Below are 22,068 nucleotides of genomic sequence, written 5' to 3'. Positions count from 1 at the left end.
GTCCAACTCGCCTTTCCTTGCAGAGAAGGGGAGTGGTCCCCGGAGGAGAGGTGAAAGATGAGAAGAGGGTAAGAAGGAGGCGACTGAGACCGAGGGAAGTCGAAGGCCACCGTCTTTCAGCCGCAAGGGCTCCCCGGGTTGTTTTGCTGCCTCCACCTCTTCCCCCTCCTCCTCCCCCGCTTCGTCTCCTCCTCCAATCCCCCTCCCTCCCCTTCCCCTCGCCCCGCCCGCCGCCCGGCCCCGCCCCTCCTGCTGTCCCGTGCACATTTTGGCCGCCTGCCCCGCAGCCCTCCAAGCCAGTGCGCCGGCCGAGCCGTCACAGCCGCCGCGATGTGGGCCGTCCTGCCGCTGCTCTGCGCGGGAGCCTGGCTCCTGGGCGCCCCCGCTTGCGGCGCCGCCGAACTGGCCGTGAACTCTTTAGGTACGGGGACTCCGGGGACGGGGACGGGGCGCTCCCGGAGAGGAGCCGGCAGGTCGGAGACTCTGGAGAACTTGGGCTGGTCCGGACTCCGCGCTTGGGAGGAGCCGGGCAGCCCACGTCACAGGCCCGAGGCCCTGGGGCTCTGCGGATCGGGACCGGAGTCCAGGAAGGGTAGCCTGTGTGATGGTGTGGGGTGTGGGCTAGAGAAGGGGGAGGTTTGGAGGGTGAGGGTCTTGCGGGACCCGAGGAGCGGATGGATAGGTGCCCGGGGGTCCCCCTTGCTCAGGGGCGCTGACAGGAAACGCCCCAGAGGCCCCTTCTGCTCTCCACCCCGTACCTGGAGACTGAGAGGGCCCGGATCTCCCCCTGCCAGAGGCTAGCAGGGACTTCCCAGCATTTTCTGGCAGCTGCCAGGAACTGGGCACAGGGGACGTCCCCAGGGGTGCCTTGAGAGCCTGTGAATGGGTTGGACCTGCCCTTTCAAGGAGTGACTGTGCGGAGCCACAGCAGATTTAGCCCCTGAAAACTGAGGCTGTTTGTTCCAAGGACCCAGGGTATAAGGTCAAGCCCCAGGGCTCCCCTGTACGCCCCAGGTCTTCCACTCAGGAAGCTGAGTGGTCCAGCTTCCTGCTGCTCTTACCCTAGTTCTCTTGCTGCAAATCCAGCCACCTACCCAAGCTAAAGGCTGTCCCGAAGGTCCTCCTGCCTTGCCCCCTGCCCACCACCCTCAGCCTCAACCCACCGCCCACAGGCTCTGACCTCCCAAGCCCACCTGCCTCCTCACCCTGAGGACAAAGAATTGTAGCCAAAGAGTAGCCTGGGGATAGGACAAAGATCCCTGAGGAGGAATCTTTTCCACTAGAATCTTGCCTCATTCCTCCCGACCCAATGATACAAAGAAGCCCCCCAGTCTTGCAGACCTGGGACTACGCCCAGCTCAGCTCAGTCCCAACCTGAAGAAACCCAGCTGCCCGCCAGCCAGGGCCGTGTGGCCTGCGTGGGGGAGGAGGGCTGGTGCTGGAAGCTGTTCTTCCAGAGTACGGTTTGGCATGCTTCTCCTGTGAATGGCCACATAGTAAATACTTTAGGCTGTTTGTGGACCACACAGTCTCCGTATCAGCTACTTAATTCTGTGCTGAAAGCAGCCAAAGGTGGTATGTAAATGAATGAGCCAGTTGTGCTCCCAGAAACTTTTATTTAGACACACTGAAGTTTGAATTCAAATGATTTTAAAGTGCTACACAATGTGGTTTTCAAAAAAACATTTTTAAACATGAACATTCTTAGCTCGTGGGCCATACAAAAACAAATGGCAAGTCAGAGTTTGTTAACCCCTGTTCTAGATAGTACCATGTGCTCCCCGAAACAGCACATAAAGAAAGGATGTGTGCTTCCTTCCAAAAGTCACAATGGACTGAAATGGGTCTGAGATTATTGTGCAAGGGTCACCAGATGTCCTTCTGGCCCCACCCCAAGATCACCTCTGGCTTTTTCTCCCTCTGACCTCCAACGAATGAGAAGTAGTGCTGGATTTTCACGCCTGCTTGTAGCTTTTGAAACCTCTGCAGGCAAACATTGGTCAGTTGTCCTAAACTCCATCTGCCTCAAGCCCTGGTCCTACGCTGAGATCTGTCTTCCTCTAAAGCCATCAGGCTTCCCTGGTGGCTCAGATGGTAAAGAGTCTGCTTGCTAATACAAGAGACCTGGATTTGATCCCTAGGTTGGGAAGATCCCCTGGAGAAGGGAATGGCAACCTACTCCAGTATTCTTGCCTGGGAAATCCATGGACACAGGAGCCTGGCAGGCTGCAGTGCGTGGGGTCGCAAAGAGTCAGACACAACTGAGCAACTTTCACTTCACTTTTTCACTTCTGAAGCCATCAGCTATAATGGCTAACCAAGATTTGCAGTCCTCCAATGGCAACCCACTCCAGCACTCTTGCCTGGAAAATCCCATGGACGGAGGAGCCTAGTGGGCTGTAGTCCATGGGGTCGCTAAGAGTCGGACACGACTGAGTGACTTCACTTTTCACTTTCATGCATTGGAGAAGGAAATGGCAACCCACTCCAGTATTCTTGCCTGGAGAATCCCAGGGATGGGGGAGCCTGGCGGGCTGCCGTCTATTGGGTTGCACAGAGTCGGACACGACTAAAACGACTTAGCAGCAGCAGCAGCAAACCGCACGCAGGGGATATCCTGGAGAAATGTGCATTTCTTTCTCAGGAAAAATGGCTGTCACTTGGTTTCTGGAATAGATCTATGACCCACAAGGGGAGAGCTAAATTCCATACAACTGTGATCTTCCAGCTGCAGGGTGTGGATTGGTGGCACACGTGTGTGGTCAGTTGTGTCCAATTCTTTGTGACCCCATGGATGATAGCCCGCCTGGCTCCTCTGTCCATGGGATTCTCCAGGCAAGAATACCGGAGTGGGCTGCCATTTCCTCCTCCAAGGGATCTTTCTGACCCAGGGATCAAGCCTGTGTCTCCTGCATTGGCAGACGGATTCTTTACCACTGCACTACCTGGGAAGCCCGTGGACCAGTGGAGGAACACAGGAAAGTACCAAGTGATACCAGTACAGACAGTAAATCCATTTCCACACCCTTTACTTCCAAGGGTCCTAGAGACAATGTTTAGCAATAGAGTGCCATGTGATGTGGGGGTGTACAAAGGAGTATGAGGAATTGCGTGACTTTGCTCCAAAACTAGCCTTCTGTTCCCAGAAGCAATAAGCAATCCTGCTTATCTGAGCAGAATTTCTCAGCCCTTTCAAAGGGCTGAGACAAAGATCAGAATTAATGCTAACCCATTCAGAAAAACAGGTAATAATCACTCATGAATATATAAATCCATGAGGAGAGCATTAATTAAGTTTAATTTACCTCATTAAGAGATGCCTCTCCAATGCAAGTTTACTTTTTATGTTTAACAATTGCTTTTCATTAGGTATAATATATTTGACATGTTTTTAATCAGTTGGAGTCTTAATAATGATGATGACTTAATCCAGAATGAACTTTTATAATATCCAGAGGTATATGGGTCACCAGGAGTAACAGTAATTTAAATTTATACTTTCCATGCTTGTCATTGCATAAAAGGATACTAGAGCAATGAAGTATAAACAGATACTCCCTGGGACTTCCACTGTGGTCTAGTGGTTAAGACTCTGCACTTCCAATGCAGGGGGCATGGGTTTGATCCCTGGTCAAGGAACTAGGTCCTACATGCCCTGCAGTGTGGCCCCCCAAAATAAATTAAACAGATGCTCCCTTAGGATAAAATTCTGTGAGATGTGGATGGAGATGGGGGTTCAAGGAGAAAAAGAAACTATATGAACTATTCAGCTCTTATAGAAGGGCTTGTTCATGTTATTGATGGTGGGTATCACATCGTGATGGTATATGGAATTCTTTGGCTAGCATCCTTTGAAGATGATGGAACAGTCGTATTTTTAAATGTCATTAATTGCAATAAACTGGTGTACATCCTTTGCAGCTATTTAAATTTGAAATGCAGTTTTACATTTAAAAATGTACAAGGGTGGATATAGTAAGAGTCTACAAACAACTAGGCAGCCCGTTTTTGTAAATAAAGTTTTATTGAAACAGTCACACCCCTTCATTTTCACATGTGAGGGTAGAGTTGAGTAGTTGTAACAGACTGTAGAGATTGCAAAGTCTAGAATATTTATCATCTGTCCCTTTTTTAAAAATTGCTGACACGGTATATAAGGGTTTTTAAAGTATTTATTTGTGTTATCATGAATAACAAGCTCTCTGTTAAATTCAATACTTTTTTAAAATTTTATGTATTTATTTTTGGCCTCTCCATGCAGCATGTGGGGTTAGTTCCCCAATCAGGGATCAAACCCCCTGCACTGGAACTACAGTGTTAACCACTGGATCAATAGGGAAGTCCTGGCATTTAGGTTTTTAAATTAACTTCTTAAAATATGACACAGAAGAGAACACAAATCATTAAATATGCATTTCAGTGAACTTTCATCATCTAAGCATACTCCTGAAACTGGCACACAGATGAAGCCACAGAACATTACCAGCACCCCAGAAGCCCCCTTTGACTCCTCACTAAGTATTACCATTATCCTGATTTTTAATACTGTAGGTTAATGGCATGTACTTTTTCAAAATTAATTTGGAGCACAAAAGCAGTAAGAATTTAGTTCCTTTTCAAATTCTGTATTGTATACCACCATTTTTGGTGCTTTAAGTTTAACCCAGTTCATTAAAATGCAAATCAGTTCTCTTGTGCCCCGCTTGGCTATAGACATGACCACAAGGCACCCAGACTTAATTTTTTTTTTTTTTTCCTCTTTGCAGAGAAGTTTCACTTTCAGTCATGGATGGTGCAGGTCAGTCTCCAACTTCTTCTTTCTGAAGTTTCTCACTTCACTGTTTCCTGTTATCAGAACAAACTGTCCTAGATTTGAGACGATGAATGAGGAATTTCCAGCTCCCCTCCCCTGTGTTTTTCCCACAAGGGGATGAGTCAAACACTGCAAAAAGATTTCGTTAAGTGAGTTCCTTCCAAACAGTGGTCTGGTCCCCAGTGGTGAAGTTGGCTAGCAGCCTTGGAAACCTTCAGATTCATTTACATTTTTTGTATTCAAATCACATTGTGTAACTGGCTACAAAGTCAATTGAAAAACACTGGTGTGCATATTTTTGAAAAATGTTGATTTCTGCCATGAACTTGACCTAGTGCCAGTTGTAGCATCCAGGGCTGACCTAAACGTGACAGGCCTTCTCCGTCTCTTGACTGACTCTACGGCAGCTGCATAGCCTTTGTTCTGGCCACAGGCCCCTGGAGGCAGGGGGGTTCCTATATAAACTTCCCCATGCTCTGCAGAGACCCAGGGCAGTATCCCACCTCTAATACAGTTTTGGCCTGAGAATCATGGCAGGAAGAAAACCTCCATTCCTCCTCTTAGAAGACAAAACCGTTACCCTCTGGTGAGCAGCGTCCTGTTTCCGTGACTTATTGCTAACGTGTTTCAGCATCAAAAGAAATACAGCTCAGAGGAGTACCACCACAGGCTGCAGGTGTTTGCCAGCAACTTGAGGGAGATCAACGCCCACAACGCCAGGAACCACACATTTAAAAGTACGTGGGGACACCTTGCCTCCAGGCCGCTCATCCCTGGGAGAAGGGAGCAGCTCAGATCTGGAAAGAAATGAATGAATACAGGGTCCACTGGGCTTGGGAGCGGGGCAGGGGGAGAGCAGCCACCAAGGCTCTGAAGCTAGGCTGGGCCAACCTCACGTTCCAGCTCTGCTATTGTTCTCTGAGATTCAAGGGGTTGTAACTTTAGGGTGTCCCTCCGAAGGGTTGTGGTGTTCCTGCCTTCTGAGGGTCCAGCCCAGATGCTGAGCCCCTGGGCTGCCGAGGGGAGCAGTGCTTCTGGACTCACGAGCAGCTCCTTAGGACATCTGCCTTCAGTCTGGGTTCGTTTCACTAGAAACACTCGCTACATACACTGAGGACTCAGAAGTGACGGCACTGTCGACTGAGTGAGTAACATGGGCAGAAGCGTGAAGTGGAAGGAAACCTCAGTTTGACCCTCATTTCTGCCCAATATTGGCTGTGTCAACCCTGGGGGGCATTGGCAGCTCTGAAGTTTCACTTGACTGTCAAGTGGAGATCATAAGGCTCCCCCCGCCAGACTATGAAGACTGAAGGAGGTAACAGGTGGCAGGCACTTGGCGCAGGTGTGGTGGTCCTGTACCCGGACGTCCACCAGACCTACTAACGGGGCATCTAAAACATGAGTGCCCAGGCATACTACGTCCGCATCTCTGGGGTGCAGCCCAGACACGGGTACTGTTGCAAAGTTCCCCAGGGAATTTCGAAGCACAGTCAGGGTGACCTTGGTGTAGTAAATTATAGTTGACCCTTGAACAGTGTGGGGTCAGAGGCACCAACTGTCTGCACAGTTGAGAATCTGAGTATAGCTGATTGTCTGCCCTCCATATATGCATTTCCTCCATATGTGTACTTTCTCTGTATCCACGGTTCTGCATCCCGTGATTACACCAACCCGGGATCATGTTGCACTGTAGTATTCACTATTGGAAAAAAATCCACGTATAAGTGGATCTGCCCAGTTCAAACCACGTTGTTCAAAGGTCAACTATACCTCAGTAAAAAATAAATTTAAAATTTTGTTTTAAAACAGTTCAACTGTGTCCATTCCGTTTAAAAATTCAAAGAAGCGAAGTTGAGGGCCTATAAATAGGACACGAGGGAATGTGAGATTTCATTATTTTTTGTTTTTTTTATTAGTGATCTACTGAACACCTCTGTTTTGTTTTGTTTTTTGTTTGACTGTTTCCTCTTCTGCCTTCTCTTTTTTCAGTGGGACTGAATCAATTTTCAGACATGAGCTTTGCCGAATTAAAACGCAAGTATCTTTGGTCAGAGCCTCAGGTGGGTATTATTCACTGGGACCAAATCTGAGTCTTTTCTGTTTGGCTTTTTTTTTTTTCTTCCGCTGCGCTGGGTCTTTGTTTGCTGACAGGACTGTCTTAAGTTGCAGTGAGTGGGTTGAGTGGGTGCTACTCTCTGGCTGTGGTTCACAGCCTTCTCCTTGCAGTGGCTTCTCTTGTTGCAGGCTCTAAGGTACGCGGGCTTCAGTAGTTGTGGCACTTGGGCTTAGTTGCTCCAGAGCATGTGGGATCTTCCTGGAACAGGGATCAAACCTGGGTTCCCTGCATTGGCAGGCAGATTCTTGACCACTGGATCACCAGAGAAGTCCCAGCAAATAATATTTTAGCATAAGTAATATCCAAAGTATTGCATGGGATGTACACTACAACCTTTTCATCATTGATCTAAAATTCAACTTTAACTGGGTGAACTGTATTTTTATTTGCTAAATCTGCCCTCCCTGTCCTAACTGCCCCAACCTGAGCCCCCCAAAGGACCTGTCATTTAGCATTTGGAACTAATAGAGTACAATAGGATGGTTCAGACAACCATAATCTTTCACATTCTCCTGTGGTGACTTTTAATTACATACTTTTCCATCAGAAATGCGGGTTTTTTCCCCTGAAAAACTTGTAATTTGTCATTTCAGAATTGCTCAGCCACCAAAAGTAACTACCTTCGAGGTACTGGTCCCTACCCACCCTCCATGGACTGGCGAGAAAAAGGAAATTTTGTCACACCAGTGAAAAATCAGGTATGCATGATGGTCCCCAGTTTTTCCTCCAAAACAACAACATTCTCAGACAGTATGCTAGGAAGAAAAACTCAAGAGAATCCCAAAACACAAAGAGTAATACGCCCAACTCCATTCATTATCTTTCCAGCTGCCTTCCTCCAAAAGGCCAGGAGGTCATTGTTTTTATGGATGTAGTTCCTCTCTGGGCTGAAGTGTACCCCTTCCCTCCTGCCACACTGCCCTGTCTGAAGCTCCCCGCTGGCCCTAGGTCTCTCCTACAATCACCCTAAACATCTATGCCTTTCTGTAACTGGATACAGGACCCCATTCCTACACGTCTTTTCTTCCTGTCCTCCATCCACTCCACAAGGCACCAGGCCCAGCCCCTCCCTGGCCCTCTGCCTCCCTCAAGGGAGCTGCAAGTGGTCAAGGAGCGCAGCTTTGCAGACGTACTCTGAAGAGCACCTCCTGCAGAACACTGCGTGCCAGGCAAGGAAGGTGGTGGCCGGTCCCTGCACTGAGGGCTAAGGATGAGCGGCTGGCTGGAGGGCCCCACACACTGCTGGGAGCCTGGGCCCTGCTGTCCCCGAAAGCGACAGTGCAGTGGCCATCTTCAGAAGCATCCCCACCCCTTGCTCCCAGGAAACACAGGGTGAAGGTTCCCCTCCTGGTAGCACTTGGCTTTCCACTGAAACTTGCCATGAGAAACATTTTCTCCTTTTCCTGAAATCCACATGACGCGGCCATGATGCCCCCAGGCTCACTGGATTCCTAGAGCCTGCCTAGTGAACTAGACGGTTCAGCCAGAACCCAGAAGCCAAAACGAGCCTCCGCTCCAGCAGAGGGGTAGGGTGAAGTCAGTCCCCTCCCCTAAGACCCCAAGGTGGCTTTTAACCATCTGAGAATCCAAGGACAGTTCAAAGCCCAACAAGTATTCAATGTGGAAGCCTGAACCCACTCACCCTCTGGGCAAGGAGAAAGCAGAGGTCTGCCAAGGATGTTCTGGGTCCTCTTGTTAGCTAGCTATCAGGCAGGAGAGAGACCCCTGAGCAGAGGGGCTGGAACAAGGTGGTCACCCCTGTGGGTGTATATGGGCTCTCACTATAGCCACCGTATGGTTACAGGTCTGACGACAGGATCTGACATTAGCACAGCAGCCTCAAGGGCTGAAGGTGCAAACCAAGCAGGTCTCTGCTCAAGGCCTGCTCTGTCTCTTTCCTCAGTGGCCAAGCCCACTCCTTGACCAGAGATACTCTGATCAGGCCCTCCCCTCCCGCTGCCAAGGGAAGGATTTGAGAAGAGACTGGGGATGGGGGGAGAGTGAAGGCTCTTTCCAGGAGACAAGTGAGGAGTAGACAAGAACAGTGAGGAAAGGATCTGAGGAGACGTTTCAGAAGTAGTCTATGGATGGTTGAGCCAACAAAGGGTGGAAAAGAGACAAAGATGGGGATGAGAGAAAGATGCTAACAGCAGCTGGTGTTACTGAACCCGTGGGGTAACTGCATGACTGGCAGGATCTTATCTGTGCTTCTGACAGTTCTGTGGGGCAAGCATGGTGGTTCCTGTTGTACACGTGATGAAACTGGGGGATGAGGAGACACCCCTTGGCCAGCTCACATGGTGGGTGGAGGCAGGACTGTGATCTGAAGTGGGCAGGCAGGCTCCAGCACCCGACACCTGGCCCCAGTGAGGTGTCAGGAGACTGGTCAGTGGCCGTGATCATGGTAGAGGACGGGGAGATGGATGGCTGGGGCAGGACACCCAGGGTCTATGGTGTCTGGGGTGTATACAGGTGGGGTCCTCTGGGAGGCAGGTAGTCTGGGTCTGGGCAGAGGTCAGGGCTGAAGTGGGGTCTGGGAAGTTGTTAGTTTGACAGGACTGTGGGTGATATTGGAGGGGGAAGGGTGAGAGAGAAGGTTCTGGAAATAGGACTTTGGTGAGTCCTTCTGTTGAGAGCAGTGGGAAGAAGAGAAGCCAGCAGGAGATTCAGAAGTAGAGGGACTTCCCAGGCAGTCCAGTGGTTAAGACTCAACTTCCACTGCAGAGGGCGTGGGTCGATGCCTGCTTGGGGAATTAAGATCCCCTGTGCCTCGTGGTGCAGCAAGGAAAGAAAAAAAGTAGGAGGACATGTAGAACAGCACAGAATGGAGTCGGGAGTTCCTCCAGCCCTGGCAGCACAGTGGGGGTTGGTCAGCGAGGGGCCGGATGGGGAGTGCACAGCTGCTGCCGCCCCTTTTTTACAAGCCTCAGTCTTCTCATCTGTAACATGGGGAGAAGGATGCCAGCCACTTGGGGCTTGTGAGGATCAGCACGGACAGATGTGAGTTGGGGCTTGGTCCACTGAGGTTCTCAGGAGCCTGAGGGGCCCAGGTTCTGACTCCGCTTCTCCACTCTGGCCTCCAGGGCAGCTGCGGCAGTTGCTGGACCTTCTCCACCACCGGGGCCCTGGAGTCTGCTGTCGCTATAGCAACAGGGAAGTTGCCCTTCCTGGTGAGTGACCAGCCACGAGGCGGGGTGGGATGTGGGGTAGCGTGGGGTCAGGGTCTCCTCCTGCAGGGGTCACAGCTTGGCTCCGAGCCCTGACTTGGTGGGGCAGGCCAGGCCTTCAGGCTTCTTCAGGGCATTAGAAGACTGGCCATGTCAGCTGGGCTTTGTGTCCCAGCCTTACGGATATTTGGCATGCAGACCTTCCCTGACGGTTTGGAAGGACTGAGGCTCATTCCTGAGTGGGTCTGGGTGTCCCTCGGTCTGGGAACCCAGGGCCTTCAGGTAGCAGAGCCTGCCTGGGAGGCAGTCTTGTAGGAGCTGCACCCCCTCCCAGGCTGGTCGTCTTCCTGCAGGGGGAAGGGACCCCCAGAGCCCCCAGAGCAAGGGGTGACTGTCGGACCATGGCATCCTGCATAGGGAAGCGGGGGAAGAGAGGACTAAACTGGCAAGGGCCACCAGGGCCCAGAAGTAGGGAAGGCCTATCCCCTCCCTCCCACATGCCACCATGGGGCCCACCTACGTGCACCCTTCCGGCCCCTCCTCACCCTCTCACATGCCGGCTTGGCTGCCAGGTCATCACTGAGCTCTTCCCCAAAAGGCGCTGGCTCTGGGCTGGCCCCTCGGACGCAGAGATGGACCTTGCCCTGGGGGAGTATAACCTGATCCTCCTGACCCAGAGCTGGTGGGGCCACAGGTGTGGTCGGCTCAGGGGCCCCTGAGCTGGGGGCTCTCCTGGTGAACACCTAGCTCACCAGGTATGTGTTCCTTCTCCAGGCTGAGCAGCAGCTGGTGGACTGCGCCCAGAACTTCAACAACCATGGCTGCCAAGGGTACGTCCCAGACCGGGGTAGGGAGGCCTGGAGCCCCTTCTCATTTCCCGGGGTTACTTCTGTTGGGTCTAGGATGGGCCGAGACTCTGTCCTGGGTGGGAGCAAAATTGGCCCCGCTTAAAGAGGAGGATGGTCACCCCACATACCCGAGGTCCATCGGCTGGAGTGGGCGGACCTGTAAGCCAGGCCCAGGCCTGTCTGCTCCCAGAACCGGTCCTCCTTCCCTGTTGTCACCTGGCTGTCACCCCTCAGCGCTTTTGGCCTCATCCGCCACCCGGGCCTCTGGGTGAGTGGCCAAAAGAACTCACAGAATGAGAAGCACATCGTCCTGCAGAAGCAAGGTTCACACACAGGTGTCCGGTTGGCTGTCTGCGAATTCTCTAGGGCAGCAGTCCCCAGCCTTTTTGGCACCAGGAGCTGGTTTCATGGAAGACAATTTTCCCATGGACTGGGGGGTGTGTGGGGGGGCAGAGATGGAGTGGGGATGGTTTCAGGATGATTCAAGTACAGTACATTTATTGTGCTTTTATTTCTGATCTAATATTGATGATGACGGGAGGTACTGGTCTGTGGCTGAGAGACTGGGGTCCCCTACTCTGAAGCTTTGGCTGCCCCAGCTTGGCAGGCTGTGTGAAGGAGCTTTTCTATAGATGAGGTGCCACGTTCAGGCGGAAACACTGTATTTTGCCGGGCCTGCTCTCCTGGCCCATTTATTTGTTTATTGAGGTCTAGTTGAACTACAGTGTTGTGTTAATTACTGCCGTAAAGCAAAGTGACTCAGTTATACACGTCATTGTTGTTCAGTCGGTGAGTCGTGTCCGACTCTTTGCAACCCCATAGTTATACACATATTAAAAAGCAGAGACATCACTTTGCTGACAAAGGTCCGTATAGCCAAAGCTATAGTTTTCCAGTAGTCATGTACCAGTGTGAGAGTGGGACCATAAAGAAGCCTTAGCACCAAAGAATTGATGCCTTTGAACTGTGGTGCTGGGGAAGACTCTTGAGAGTTCCTTGGACAGCAAGGCAATCAAAGCAGTCAATCCTAAAGGAAATCAACCCAAAATACTCATTGGAAGGACTGATGCTAAAGCTGAAACTCCAATACTCTAGCCACCTGATGCAAAGAGCTGATTCATTGGAAAAAAACACTGATGCTGGAAAAAACGGAAGGCAGGAGGAGAAGAGGGCAGCAGAGGATGAGATGGTTGGATAGCATCATTGACTCAATGGACATGAGTTTGAACTAACTCCGAGAAATAGTGAAGGACAGGGTAGCCTAGCGTGCTGCAATCCATGGGGTCAGAGTCAAATATGACTTAGCGACTGAACAGCGACAGTTATATACACATACATACATTCTTTTTCATATTCTTTTCCATTGTGGTTTATCACAGGATATTGAATATAGTTCCCTGTGTTATACAGTAGGACCTTGTTGTTTATCCATCCTAGATATACCAGTTTGCATCTGCTAACCCCAAACTCCCAGTCTGTCTACCTACCTCCTGGCCTATTCTTCAAACAGGTTGTTAGGGATTGACTCATGGTTCCCAGTGTCTCCAGCCCTCATCTCCTCCTCACGTGCAGTGCTCTAAGACCTTTCCTGTGCACATAGGTATAAAGCCAGGCCCCTCGTGTTCCCCCAGAGCAGGCTCCCAGCCTTACCTCCCGCCCCTTCCCAGCGGCCCAGCCCTCTCCCGGGCGAGTCCTGCTTCAGCGGCAGCCAGCACAGGAGTCTCCTGCAGGGAACCACGCTCAAGCTTGTCCTAGGACTCAGGGCTGAAGTCACTACCACAGCCCCCCAGCCCCGCCAGGGCAGACGTCTGGCATGCCCCAGCCTCCGCAGGCCCTACCTCTATCGGGGCCAGTCCCAGGTGGGCACAGCTGTGTGTGCTTCTTGCAGGGGTCTCCCCAGCCAGGCCTTCGAGTACATCCGGTACAACAAGGGCATCATGGGTGAAGACACCTACCCCTACAGGGGCGAGGTAACTCGGGCAGCCTGGGCTCTGTCTTCTTGGTCTGCAGGGTGCTCCATCTCTGTGCTCCCAGCCTGGGCTCCGTCTTCTTGGTCTGCAGGGCCCCCCAGAGCCCCCTATCTCTTTTCTCCCCGCCTGGGCTCCATCTTCTTGGTCGCAGGGCACCCCTGGGCTCCTCCCATCTTTGTTCTCCCCTCCTGGGCTCCATTTTCTTAGTCTGCAGGGCCCCCATTTCTGTTCTTCTCCCAGCCTCAGGACGCACCCCTCCCCTGTACCCTCTTGAGGACTCCTACTCCCTCCTGAATTCTGTGTTGTCTCTTCATGTTCACTCTTTGGCCTCCTCTGTTTGTCTGAGCCCCAGTGCTCAGCTGTCCTGGGGCCTCTACACCCTGTCCATGGCAGCACCGTCTCTGCTCACGGCCTGGCCCGCACCTCCTGCCGAGGGTGCACCAGAATGCCATCTGTGGCTTCTACACTCCGTGTCCATGCAGACAGTGCTCCTGAGCCCAGGGCCTCCCTTGCTGTCACCTCAGCCCCGCCTGTGCACGGCTGGGCGCCCTGACTTTCCCCCAAACCCAGGACTCTCCTCCGGTGTTGCCCCTCCCAGCCATGGGAGGCACCACCTTTCCCAAAAACCTCTTGGCTACTTGTGTCCCTTTCTCAGGGCAATCCCCCTGCCCAGACCCTCCCCCTACAGAGACCTTCTTGCTTCTGCTCCTTGGTCTGTCCTGTGTCCCTTCCCCCACTCAGCCCTTGGTCCCCCTTCATCCTAGATCTCTGAGGGTGGTCTGTCCTGGGCCACCCTCCCCCAGGGGCTGCCAGAGTGGCCTCTCAGACCAAGCTCTGAGTACACTCAGTTCAGAATTCTTCAGAGGCTCCCCAGGGCTTGCAAGATAAACTCCAGACTCTCCGGCCTGCCTTCCAAGTCCCTCTGCCCGAATCTGTCTGCCCAGTCTTGTCTTTGACTTAACTCTCCCCTTGGAAACCTTCCGCTCCCGCCCAACCGCTTGCGGCTTCCTAAACTTCAGGTCCTGTGTTGTCATCCTGACTGTCTCTCCATCTCAGAGGGGCTTGCTCTTCCCTGCACGTGTCCTGCCTCTTGTTGGTCATCTTCCCTGGACTGAGACTGGCCCTCCCTCCCCTGCCATGCAGGCTCTTACTGGGTTCCTTTTCTCAGCAAGCCTCCTTGGACTGGGTCAGGCCCCGTCCTCGTGCTCCCACCAGGGGCTACTTGAGCCCACCTCTGCCAAAGCCAGCATGGTCTCCTCCCACTGAACTGTAACATCCTCAGGGACAAGGATGCCTCTGATTCTCTCCTAAGTGATCCCCCTCACCCAAGTCCTGGTACCTGTAGCTTTTGCTTTATCAATGTTATCAAATTGCTCGGGGTGGCGAGGGCAGGGTAAGCATCCCCAACCTGTATCCCATGACCTTTGCCCCCTGAACAGGATGGTGACTGCAAGTACCAGCCCAGTAAGGCCATTGCTTTTGTCAAGGATGTAGCCAACATCACACTGGTGAGTACCAACCCTTCTCTGCAATGGGGAACACGTTTTGATCAGGAGGCAGCCTCCACTGCCATCGGATGGCCAAGGGTTATGGCATGGCAGCCTTTCTGGGCAGCACATCCCTTTGACTGAAAAGGTTTTGATTATTAATGAATGTCAGTCACCACGATGGCAGCAGGGTGTAAGATGGAAGGGATAGAGCAGGGGTCAGCGGTCAGGTGCTCTGGTCCTGGCCCAAGTCTGCACAAGTGTTCATTCTTTCTTGTTTTTAATTTTTGGCTGCACTGGGTCTTCATTGCTGCACACTGGCTTTCTCTAGTTGCAGTGTGTGGGATTCTCGTTGCAGTGGCTTCTCTTATTGCAGAGCATGGGCTTCAGCAGTTGCAACATGTGGACTCAGCAGTTGTGGTGCTCGGGCTTAGTTTTAGTTGCTCCATGGCACTGGGACCATGGATTGAACTTGTATCCCCTGTGTTAGAAGGCGGATTCTTAACTACTGGATGACCAAGGAAGTCCCAATATTAAACACTTTAAATTACAGTCACGCAAAGATTACTTTACTTAACAGTGAAGTGATATACATGAATCTGTGGCTATGAGTTTGGTTCACTTTTTTTTTTTCAAATTCGTTTGTTTGGCTGCGCTGCGTCTTCATTGCTGTGCGCGGGCTTTCTCCAGGTTCAGCGAGGGGGGCTACTCTTCGTTGTGGTGCACGGGCTTCTCATTGCAGTGGCTTCTCTTGGTGTGGAGCACAGGCTCCAGGTGCATGAGCTTCAGTAGTTGCAGCACACAAACTCACTAGTTGTGGTGCATTGGGCTTAATTGCTCCATCACGTGTGGTATCTTCCTGAACCAGAGATTGAACCCATGTCCCCTGCATTGGCAGGTAGATTAACCACTGGGCCACTAGGGAAGTCCCAACAGTTCAGTTCAGTCGCTCAGTCATGTACGACTCTGCGACCCTATGGACTACAGCACACCAGGCTTCCCTGTCCGTCACCAGCTCCTGGAGCTTGCTTAAACTCATGTCCTTCGAATCAATGATGCCATCCAGCCATCTCATCCTGTTGTCCCCTTCTCCTCCTGCCCTCAATCTTTCCCAGCATCAGGGTCTTTGCCAATGAGTCAATTCTTCACATCAGGTGGCCAAAGTATTGGAGTTTCGGCCTCAGCATCAGTCCTTCCAGTGGATATTTAGAGTTGATTTCCTTTAGTATTGACTGGTTTGATCTCCTTGCAGTCCAAGGGACTCTCAAGAGTCTTCTCCAACACCACAGTTCAAAAGCATCAATTCTTCAGCAATCAGTTTTCTTTATAGTCCAACTCTCACATCCCTACATGACTACTAGAAAAACCACAGCTTTGACTAGATGGACCTTTGTTGACAAATTATGTCTCTGGTTTTGAATATGCTGTCCAAATTGGTCATAGCTTTTTTTCCAAAGAGCAAGTGTCTTTTAATTTCATGGCTGTAGTCACCATCTGCGGTGACTTTGGAGTCCAAGAAAATAAAACCTGTCACTTGTTTCCACTGTTTCCCCATCTATTTGCCATGAAGTGATGGGACCAGATGCCATGAGCTTCACTTTCTGAATGTTGAGTTTTAAGCCAGCTTTTTCAGTCTCCTCTTTCACTTTCATCAAGATGCTCTTTAGTTCCTCTTTGCTTTCTGCCATAAGGAGTGTACTAACCACTTAACTTGTGTTATCTCCTTTAGACTCAAGACAATCTTAGGAGATTTTGCCTTCATTATTGCCTTCATTTTATGGATGAAGAAAGGTTCAGAGTGGTTAAGTAACTTGACCAGGGCTGCAGAACTAGAAGTGTAAGCTGGATTGAAACAGAGATCATGGCATTCCAGAACCTTTAATTGGGATGTTTCTGACTATGATACATTTATCTTGAGAAAACAGCCGGTTTCTCTTAGACACACTCACCAGGGGCTGACCCACTCTGGCCCATTTGCTGGGAGAAATATCAATAACCTCAGATATGCAGATGACACCACCCTTATGGCAGAAAGTGAAGAGGAACTAAAAGCCTCTTGATGAAAGTGAAACTAAAGAGTGAAAAAGTTGGCTTAAAGCTCAACATTCAGAAAACGAAGATCATGGCATCCGGTCCTATCACTTCATGGGAAATAGATGGGGAAACAGTGTCAGACTTTATTTTGGGGGGCTCCAAAATCACTGCAGATGGTGATTGCAGCCATGAAATTAAAAGACGCTTACTCCTTGGAAGAAAAGTTATGATCAACCTAGATAGTATATTCAAAAGGAGAGACATTACTTTGCCGACTAAGGTCCATCTAGTCAAGGCTATGGTTTTTCCTGTGGTCATGTATGGATGTGAGAGTTGGACTGTGAAGAAGGCTGAGCGCTGAAGAATTGATGCTTTTGAACTGTGGTGTTGGAGAAGACTCTTGAGAGTCCCTTGGACTGCAAGGAGATCAGCGCAGGGATTTCTTTGGAAGGAATGATGCTAAAGCTGAAACTCCAGTACTTTAGCCACCTCATGCGAAGAGCTGACTCATTGGAAAAGACTCTGATGCTGGGAGGGATTGGGGGCAGGAGGAGAAGGGGACGACAGAGGATGAGATGGCTGGATGGCATCACGGACTCGATGGACGTGAGTCTGAGTGAACTCCTGGAGTTGGGGACAGGGAGGCCTGGCGTGCTGAAATTTATGGGGTCGCAAAGAGTCGGACATGACTGAGCGACTGAACTGAAGAGGTGCACTGGGGGTCAATCCAATCCCTTTTGCCTGGTGCCCGAGAGAAACTTGTCTGTGACACGTGCAGGCCCTGACGAGCAGGCCAGCATGGGCATCCAGCCCTCCTTGGCCATGGGAATGGCCAGCCCCATGACGCCCACCACCTCTTGGTGGGCAGGCCTTCCTGGGCTCACCGGCCCTGACAAGGCCTTTGCTGAGCACAGGGAAGGAAGCAGCTTGCTTTCCAGGCAGTCATTTGCCCTTTGCAGCCAGGTCTCTGCCCCTTCTCCAGGGAGAGAGGACTGAGGAAGGCTGGTGCCCTGACCTCTTCAGCCTGCCCCTCCTTCAGCAGAGGTCTGGCCTCAGCTCTTCCTTGCTTCAACTCCCCAAGGTCTCTAGCCAGGGGAATGGCCTCCTCAGCTCATGGTAACCCAGTGGTTCCCAGCACAGATGCTTTAAGAAATCCTCCTGCCTTGGACCCACCCCAGAAATGCTAACGTTATTGTCTGGGGTGCAGCTTGGCCATTGGGATTTTTTTAAAAGCCCCCCAGGTAATTCTAGGGGCTTCCCAGGTAGTGCAGTGGTGAAGAATTCCCCTGCCAGTGGGGGAGACTCGGTTTCAATCCTTGGGTTGGGAAGATCCCCTGGAGGAGGAGGAAATGGTTACCCACACCAGCATGGGTTACAGTCCATGGGGTCGCACAGAGTCCGACGCGACTGAGACAGCACAAGCACAGCTGGTTCCAGCCGCTGCTGTCTGCAGCTCCGCTTCAAAGCTGCAGCCCCTAGGAAGCCCTGGACTTCTCCCACTGCCCCACCCCAACCCCAAGCTGACGGGGCTGAGTCCTTCTCAGGCACACAGTCCTTTGCCAGGTGTTGTTTCTACCACCATCTGAGCCTTGTCTGCTCACGGACTTCTAACCCCGGTGTTCTACCAAAAACAATGAAAGCTCCTTAGACTAGATTTGTGGGTGCAGGGGTCCTGGGGATGGGAACAGGGGAGTCCCACTCACCTCTGCACCCCTGGGAGACCCTGCCTCACGGGAGGGCCGTGGCATGTGGTTGTGAGTGAGAGTGTGAATGAGTCTCCACTGCACCCTGGGCTCAAAACCAAAGGGTGCAGATTCTCTTGGAGCAAAGCAGGGAGGCCCAGCAAGGTCCAGGGAGGTCATAGGGGAGCCAGGGTTTTGGGGAAGGGGCCATAAGCAAATAGAAAACACAAAGGATCCTGGCCATTCACTCACCAGAGGGCTGTGCTGTGCTTAATCACTGTCGTGTCTGACTCTTTGCAACCATATGGACTATAGCCCACCAGGCTCCTCTGTCCATGGGATTTTCCAGACAAGAGTACTGGTGTGGGTTGCCAATTCCTCCTCCAGGGAATCTTCCCAACTCAGATCAAACCCATGTCTCTTTCATCTCCTGCATTGGCAGGCAGGTTTTTTACCACTGCACCACCTGGCAGGGGACCCCACACCAGCCCCCAGTGTCCAGGGCAGGCTCTGCTTACAAGGAAGGGAAGTTCCCCTTTGGTGGCAGCTTTTTGGTCTAAAACACCTTTCTCTTCCCTCCTCTGTGCCTCTGTTACCTACTTTGGAACAAAGGGCCACATTTCTCGCATGGGGTGGGGAAGTGGCAGAGGCCAGCGTGTCCACGTGTCCGCCCTTCTGTCCACAGAACGACGAGGAGGCGATGGTAGAGGCCGTGGCCCTATACAACCCCGTGAGCTTCGCCTTCGAGGTGACTGCTGACTTTATGATGTACAGAAAGGGCATCTACTCCAGGTGAGCAGGACCCCAGCATCCTCAGGGGAGGAGGGGCAGGTGGGCTTCCCGTGGCCGGGCCCGGGTCTCACTCCGGGTCTGACGATTTCTCCACCCATGCCACGTTTGCTGGCCTATTACATCACCCTGCAGCCCTGAGGGTCAGGATCCCCAGTCCCCGAGTTGGGGAGGAGGAGAGGAGTCACACAGCAGGTCAGGGACCCCTGTTTGAGCCCAGAGCTCCCCCTCGCTCAGCAGAAGAGCTGCCTCTGGTGGTGAACACCCATGTTCAAAGCTGTGAAGATATGAAACAGGGAAGGGAAAACAGCTGCTCCCAGATGCCAGAATCCCGTGCTGAAGGGTCATTGAGTTCTCTGGCGTGGGCTTCCTCTCATCCATTCCTCTTGCCTGTTTTACAATGAGAGTGAGTGCAGCCACTTCTGGTCGCTGCCCAGCATCTCCTCAATGGCCTCGATTGCAGCCTGGCCAGCCCTAAATGCGAGCATGTTCCAGGGCTTTCTCCTCTGCCCTCTTCTCACATATGTCTTGAACTCCACGGCCAACTGTTTGCTGAGTCTCCAGGCCCGCTTCTGCCAGCGGGCCTCTTGAGCAGTAGACCCTGAGAGGCAAGGGCCTCCCCACCACATGAAGCTGGATGGCCGCAGGGACCTCAGATCCTGCCTGTCTCCTCCCCCTTATCAGATGCTGCCCCATGATTGCTGCTCAGAAACATGTCCTCTCCTCACCATCACCTCCTTACTGCTTTGTTCCTTGCCCCGACTAATGGTCCATCCTCCACCTGGAGCCAGTCAGCTTCTGAACACCCTTCTCACCACACCACTTCTGCACACACCCACGCACACCCCATTGTCCCATGTCTTAGCTTGGCTTGGGGAGCCTCTATCATCTGTCCTTCTTTCTCCAAGTTCAAATCCCATCAGAGCCACCCACATCCTCCTTGTTCCACCCTGCTCCTCTGCCCATGGAATTTCCCAGGGAAGAATGCCAGAGCAGGTGCCATTTGCTACTCCACTGAGCACCCACCTTCCCAGGGAAGCCTCCCTTGCCCCCACACGCTGCCCATTCTGTTTCCACTTGGTCGGGTCCGCTTCCCTGGGCTCTTGTCAGCCCCCTAGTTGTCACTGTCTAGAACCAGCCTCTTTGCCTGCCTGCTCCCTGCCAAACGGAGCTTCCTAAATCCAGGAGCACAGTTGGGCATGCTGCTGGTATCCCACACCTTGCCCCAGGCCTGACACGTGCCAACAGCTCAGTTACACATCGGTTGAATGATCGCACGGCCACTGCAGCTCGTCTGGTTGAAATTCTCAGAATTTCCTCATGAGAACTAGTTCGCTGTCTTAAATGAGAAGCCTGTATAATTGCCCTAAATACAGGGTAATCGTGAAAACTAAATACAGTGGCACCAAAGCAGTGTCATGTGAAGCTCTAGCCGACAGTGCTGCCCTCAGAAGGCGCAGTCGAGGGCTGCTCCTTCCTTGTAATGTGAGCAGTATTGGAAAGCATCAGGTGTCAGGGCCCAGCCAGCTCCATGCTACATCTCACTCCTTTGGGTCAACAGAACCCAAGGGGCTGAAGAGAACACTTCTCCTTCCCTGTGACTACACCAACGTTAACTCACCACCTTCAGTGCCTCCCAGTCCCCGCTCTGGAAAACATTGCTCTAAATCACTTGCTGGGTGTCACTGAATCATGTTATCCTTTCATCCTTTTTTTGGCCACGTGGCATGTGGGATCTTAGGTTCCTGATCAGCAATCAAACCCACACCCCTTGCGTTGGAAGCACAGCATCTCAACTACTGGACTACCAGAGAAATCCCACCCTTTCCATATTTTCAAGCCTTTATTTATTTTCCTTTTCCAGTACTTCCTGTCATAAGACTCCGGATAAAGTAAACCACGCAGTGCTGGCTGTTGGGTACGGAGAAGAGAAAGGGATACCCTACTGGATCGTTAAGAACTCTTGGGGCCCCCACTGGGGAATGAAGGGGTAAGCAGCTTCTAGGTCCCGAATGCTGAGGGAGGCGTGATTGCCCAGGTCTGGGGGGCCCTCGGTGGGAGGGAGGGTGTGTGTCTCCTCTGCCTCAATGTGGCTTCCGAGAAGGGGCTGCTCAACTGAGCCTGAGCCCAGGCCAGAAAGAGGGGAATTTGAGGATGTAACCTTCACACCCCTCAAGAACCCTCCAGCAGCCCCTCTCTCATCTCAGACCCCAGATTATAATGACTGTGTATCCAGGCACAGGAGTCCGTTTGGTTCAGTGGGTTCTGTGACCACCGCTAGGAGACAGTCCACAACACAGGGCCCAGCTCTGGGCCATGTCTGGGAGGCCCTGAGGGAGAGAAACCAAAGGAACAAGTTTACGGGTGGTGGACAGCCCCTCCTTCTAGAAGGGGCTGCAGTCAGGTGGCCTGGGGACATATCTCAATGTGACTTTGTGTCTCTCCAAGTCTCAGACTTGATGTCCTCATCTGAGGAGGGGTCCCCAGCATGAGGCCAACTAGGCAAGACTGAGAAGGGGGCCCTCAGGAGATTCTGGAGAGAAGTGAAGCAGGGACAGAATAATGGGAGAGAGTTCATGTGGTGGCCAAGTCAGAGGTTTCCTGGAGACCTGTAAACCCAACGCTACTCTTTTGTGAATAAATGGGAGGGCCTAGCCCCTGGAGTCAGATCTTGGCCAGGGCTCAGCCCCTCCCTCTGCCCAGGTACTTCCTCATCGAGCGCGGGAAGAACATGTGCGGCCTTGCGGCCTGTGCCTCCTTCCCTATCCCCCTGGTGTGAGCCCCAGCGGCAATGACGGGTCAGTGGAGAAAGCGAGGACCAGGCAGTCGGGGGCCCAAGATCCTGCCCTGGAGGACATGTTGGGAGACCACCCCTAACCTGTGGCCCTGCACTTTGTACCTCACCCCCATGCCAAGCCTGGAAACCCAGAAAAAACTGGGAGGTGAATCCCATGGAGCAACAAGCCTGCCCACGTCTTCTGCTGCAGAGGTCACCACCAGCCGCGTGCCTCACACATGGTTTCTCACTGATCAACCCCTTGTGGACAAGGAATATTCTTTCTTCCCAGAAGGGCTGCATTTCACATTGGGGAGAAGCTCCACTCTCTTCTGTGGTCTTTAATAAACCTGCAGTGGGCACCTCCTGAGCCAGGTCTGTGCTGT

The 22,068-nt window shown here is 52.1% G+C and overlaps 1 protein-coding gene across 1 annotated transcript; it reads left to right on the top strand.

Annotated features, from left to right (window-relative positions):
* Positions 1-293: 293 nt before the first annotated feature.
* Positions 294-22,052, top strand: CTSH (cathepsin H). The gene is made up of 12 exons (XM_012099136.4): positions 294-421; positions 4,767-4,798; positions 5,445-5,550; positions 6,803-6,873; positions 7,523-7,627; positions 10,013-10,099; positions 10,871-10,926; positions 12,833-12,914; positions 14,354-14,422; positions 18,803-18,909; positions 20,771-20,896; positions 21,610-22,052. The coding sequence occupies exons 1-12, from the start codon at positions 331-333 to the stop codon at positions 21,683-21,685; spliced, it is 1,008 nt and encodes a 335-aa protein (XP_011954526.3). The 5' UTR covers positions 294-330; the 3' UTR covers positions 21,686-22,052.
* The last annotated feature ends 16 nt before the right edge of the window (positions 22,053-22,068 follow it).

The sequence above is a fragment of the Ovis aries genome, chromosome 18, assembly GCF_016772045.2.
Source record: "Ovis aries strain OAR_USU_Benz2616 breed Rambouillet chromosome 18, ARS-UI_Ramb_v3.0, whole genome shotgun sequence".
Classification (NCBI taxonomy): Eukaryota; Metazoa; Chordata; class Mammalia; order Artiodactyla; family Bovidae; genus Ovis; species Ovis aries.
This window is presented reverse-complemented; position numbering and strand designations above follow the sequence as displayed.